Source organism: Juglans microcarpa x Juglans regia, chromosome 3S, assembly GCF_004785595.1.
Source record: "Juglans microcarpa x Juglans regia isolate MS1-56 chromosome 3S, Jm3101_v1.0, whole genome shotgun sequence".
NCBI lineage: Eukaryota > Viridiplantae > Streptophyta > Magnoliopsida > Fagales > Juglandaceae > Juglans > Juglans microcarpa x Juglans regia.
In genome coordinates, this window is record NC_054599.1 from 12,684,683 (window position 1) to 12,689,876 (window position 5,194).

Consider the following 5,194-nt stretch of genomic DNA (forward strand, 5'->3'; position numbering starts at 1 on the left):
AAAAAATGGGCTCAAACAGTGCTGGGTTGTAAAGAATAGTCCTTTTATATATATATATATAATGAGAATGGCCTATTCGGCCCAAGCCCAAGTTATTTTTATTTTTTATTTAAAAACAAATGGGCCGAAGGGCCGAAGCCCAGACCAGATGACTATAGTCATCTTCAAGCTCTAGATGGCTACTGTTCACGTGAACAGTAACCTTAATGCACTAGCAAATGCAGACGCCGATAGAGACCACCCCAAGCAATCTTAGTTGCTTCCTCCACGAAAAGACAAAACTCCAAGCCGTTTGGTGGTGCCGCACCACCTCATTGGTGGGCGCAGGGTGCAGCACCTCAGTGGCGCTGCAAGCGCCACTGTGTTGGTGCGCTCTGCACTTTACGGTGGTGCTCGCACGGTGGCTCAAATTGTTTATTGTGGCAGACCTCTGTTGTGCACTTCACAAAACAATTTTCATGGGATTTTCCAAGAAAAAAAAAAAGGATAAAAAAATGGCACCCAGATTTCATGCATATGCAAGAAAAAAATTAAATTGGGAACAACTAAAAAACATGCTCTAATACCAATGTAAGAAAGCATAGCGGAAAATGCCTCAAGCACAGCTTACTAAGTTGCTCCACAAGTTTATCCAGTTTGGCAAACCTTAAGCATCTCCTCTTAGTGATGAAGTGTATTACGTAGTATAGACTAGAGTAACACTCAACATATCGACAACCTAAATACTATTTCAAGAGAGAACAAAAAGAGAGAGTTTTGTGTTTCAGATGGTCCAAAAGATCAATTGAGAGTGGCTATATATAGCCCAGTACCCCACACTGCTGGTCTTGAAGACCAGCCTTTACTATGCCATTTAAGTGGCAATAACGCATGGCTTTATACGTTACAAGCCATGTAACGCATGAGCCTTAAAACCATGTGTTACATTATTGCTTTGTAAAACATAGCAGGGGAGGAGTCTGCCCACGTGGGCACCCCTCCATCCAACAACTGCCAAAATCCCAAGCGGGTTGGGGGCATCACATACATTTTGGCTTTGTTCAAATACAACTCAAACCCCCCAAGATGAAGTAGCATTGTAAAATTAATTAAGTGGAGGATCCTTTTGGGAACTAAATCTTGCTCTTAACATTTGAAGTTTGTAGTTCAAGTTTTACGTATCCAAAATTAACATTGCCAGAACCCAACAAAGTTTCGCATACAACTTTTTGAAGGGAAATAAATATATTTATCAAGTAATTGGACGGAACATACGTATTGCATCTATGACTGAGCGTTGTATTTGGCTGAAATATTGAAACAAGCTTGAATGCCAAAAGTTAACATTCTGAAGACAGAAAAGTTGAACGCCCACGTATAAAGAAGGATGCTTCTGCTTTAATTCTTCACGCAAAGCACAAATTTGAAGAATTAGATCGTGCAGTGAACTTTCTTGATTTATACCTTTTGATCAATTTGTACCCTACATGTATAGGTCCCTATGCCCCCTTTATCATCTAATTTAAACAAAAAAGATACTGTTGTAGGGACCACTCTCAGAAAATCATATGCAGACGAAATTAAATATTTTTAAGGTCCACATAAAAATATGAGGTGATCACCGTTGTCACTGCTTTGATTATGGCTGTCCGTCCCTGACCTAACTCTAGCTCTTTGCAATTGCATATCCTATTTGATCAGCCAATTAGATAGGATCTTTGTTCGTTCCAATGGTGATTTTGATAAACTAAGAAAAAGAAGACAATTATAAAGCAAAGAGTTCCAACTGAGCTTTATGGCACTAGTACGACAGATAATGGTTTTTCCTGGGAGCGACTTTGTTGCAATTTCTATATATTTGTGCGGAAATAAATTTTTACCTGCCACATAGCTGGCTCCTCAGAATTACATTGCAACATAAAGTGGTTAAAGTTACGAGAATGCATTTTATCGGAATAATAAATACTAATTATTTGTTACTGAATAGTACTAGTAGGAACTTTATATTTTTTGTCACCAACTAGTTCTATCACTATTGGATGCATATGTTATTGTAAAAAAAATTTATCTGTAAACTTTTTTTGATAATCTTAATTTTATAGAAAAAAATCTTTAATTTTCATAGATTGTAACTCCTGAAAAATAAAATAATCTAATATAATTATTTGCGACAAGAATTGTCTTACGACAAGAATTACTATTTGCCACCAAATATTATTCCCGAGAAAAATTTCTATCTCAAAAACCACTATTTGTTATAGTATGTAACTTGCTAATAAAAGTGGTTTGTCTTGATCTAACTGTTCAGAATATTGTAATGTCCCAATGGAAGGTTCAAATCACCTGACTTATTTTCTAAAGGACTAGTCAATGATACAATTATAATCCTATTAGAATCTTATAAAGAGCAAAAACTTACTCTTTTCAAGGAATGTGAGATCTCATTCACCGCCTACTCTTATCCTTATAATATGAGGTACCACAAATTAATATTCTTTTTCAAAGTGAAACAAAAAGTGTCAAGTTAGATTATTAACTAGCAATAATATTAACCCATCTGGAGCCAAATTAATATTAGCCATTTGAGGAATTGGTTAATTAACTAATAATATATATAATATATATACATACTTTGGTCAGGATTGCCACCATGCTAAATGAACGATAAATAATTTGTATAAAGTAGTTCTGAATCACAACTCAAAACACATGCTCAAACACAAGGGGGTATTATTTTACTACTTAACCCAAACCCATTCAATCAATTAATCACTTAACCCAAACCCATTAAATCAATTAATCAAACCTTGTCCCTTAAGGACAACTAAAAACAATCACAAAACTCGATAGCAATATAATTGCCAATAAAATTAATAAAGAAAATGTGCATCCACACATATAAATCAGTCGAAACGGTAACGACCCAAAGCAATCGAGAGATCAACAAAGATGCCGAAGAGTAGTATGAAGAGTCCTGTAAAGTTAATAACACGGGCTTCATAACCGTGTTGGAGTTTAAGGAAAGTAGCCTTCTCCATCAGCCCGGTGAGGGCGGCGCATATCGCCATGTACAGGAGGGCTCTACCCCCACTCACATGCCATGGAAGAAACCTAGCCCTCGTAGGACGCGAAGCTCGTGGAAACATGAATGTAACAAAACCGATCAACCACTGCAACACAAAGTTATGCAGTAACTTAATTTAGCAAATGAGCGTTTGGAATTAGGCTAACAAATTAATCAATACTGCTCCACATTTGACCTATCTATCTAGCTTTCTGGGGATACATGGAAGCATTCAGATAGACGGCCGCATAAGTGGCACCATGGATCCCTAATTCTAGCTCTTGATTGTTTTCATCCGCTTTCCCTTCTTAAGCATAATTGTCTTGATTGTTTTCATATGTATTCCCCCAATTGAAGCTAAAAATTACCATTAAAGTTAGGTTTCGGAATATATTAATTAGGATAATGAAAAATTCATCATTTTCTTACTATTTTATGACTTTATTTGAAATAGAGAATGACAGTGTAAAATTGATGCTATTCTTAATGGATTGGAACAATTATATTGATTAATTGTAAAAATAATTCACAAATCTATCCTTTCCAAGGCCTGCATTTCCCACGTTTCCTTTTCCTTTCTCTATTTCTCTCCTCTTTCTTAATTCTTTTTTTCCTCTTTTTAATGAGGATTGTCGCCCATTTTAGTTTCAACTTTAACTCAAATTATAAGCAAACAGTGGGCTGTTTACCTGCAAGCAAAACAAACTGAAGGTGCCGATTCCGATCCAAGAATGTAAGCTATACACATCCGGCGAATTGTTGATCATTTCATGGAACTTGAAAACAGCCTTTATCCCAACAATTCCCAGACATATAGCAATCAGGTGAAATATCATGTGAATGAACTTCCGCACTTCTCTTTCCGCCCCCACCGTTCTGAATGCCATCATCGCTGCTCATTATGACACCAACGTACGTAAGTAATTAAGAAGGTAACGTTAAGTTAACAGTTAGCATTGTACGAATGATAAAAATTGACAATAACGTTATTGTAACTCATCTCATCTCTCAATTCAAACCCGCTTAATTTTTCCAGCCATTAAAAAGCATAGATAAACTATATAGATACCTTCACCAGCCATGAAAATAAAACCAAAAAACATGAGAAAGGGGTGAACCTGCATTAAAAAATAGAGAGCAAGTTTCAAAATTTCATCGAAATTATGGGATGAAGCAATTAAGCAAATAGCTTGCAAGTGATCGTCGGGGTTCTCACATTGAAAACTCGATATGCTTCGTTAGAATCATATTCCAGGCCCCCCTGATAATGCAACAACCAAACAAGGATGAGAATAAGAGACAATAGCCCAAACAGGTGTGCCACTATAGTTACACGCGAGGCTGAGCCCTGGTACATTGATGTCCTGTCATCAATGGCTGATGACATATACATGGTTGTCGAGCTAGTGAAGATAAATTGAAATAAACAAAAGCTTTTGATGAGCTTAAATTTTGATTGCCTCTTGATTCTGCCAGTATTTGTGTTCGTGACTTAAGTTCTTATAGAAATCAATTCTCTAGAGCCTAAAAGTAACTACTCGATATTACTGTTCTTGGGATTCCTTTGCTTGTTGCATGGGTTTGGTATCTTGATTTAGGTAGGATACTTTGTGCTTCGGCAAAGCATCAGCAGGAAAAACTAAGCCAGCTCTTGTTGCATCAAAAGATTTATTCTCTTGAGCCAGCTTCCCGAATTTTATGTCTACGAGAAAAATGTTGATATGTTTCATGTTCAAGCAACATACCACCAAGAGCGATCATGTAACCAGTCCAATAATTCTAAAGTTGGAATATTGAAAATTTTTATTGGGCCTAAATTATATTTAATGGACCATATTGGATAAACCCATAAGAGATAAATTATTGAAATTGATTATGAGTTTTAATTAGACTCAATAACTAGATTAAATACCATTTATTATTTATTGAACGAGTTACACTTATTTTTGAATTTAAAAATCGATCATTATAAATTTATTTCAATTTAAAATCATTACTGCCAATCCTATATCGAATAAACTATTAGATTATGTTTTTAAATTCAAACTCTCTTGTTGAATAATCGTGACCGAATCCAACACGAATGCGGGCACCCTCTCTTAAATCTCTCTATAAATATCTTCATTTCCATGTGTTATGCCAAACCCAGCA

General features: G+C 35.9%; 1 protein-coding gene across 1 annotated transcript; it reads right to left on the reverse strand.

Annotated features, from left to right (window-relative positions):
* Positions 1–2,798: 2,798 nt before the first annotated feature.
* On the reverse strand, positions 2,799–4,534 carry LOC121257056 (probable transmembrane ascorbate ferrireductase 3). The gene is made up of 4 exons (XM_041157925.1): positions 4,260–4,534; positions 4,113–4,161; positions 3,733–3,935; positions 2,799–3,149 (listed from the first exon to the last, which is right to left on the reverse strand). Exons 1-4 carry the CDS (start codon positions 4,434–4,436, stop codon positions 2,883–2,885), a joined length of 696 nt encoding a protein of 231 aa, XP_041013859.1. The 5' UTR covers positions 4,437–4,534; the 3' UTR covers positions 2,799–2,882.
* Between the last annotated feature and the right edge of the window lie 660 nt (positions 4,535–5,194).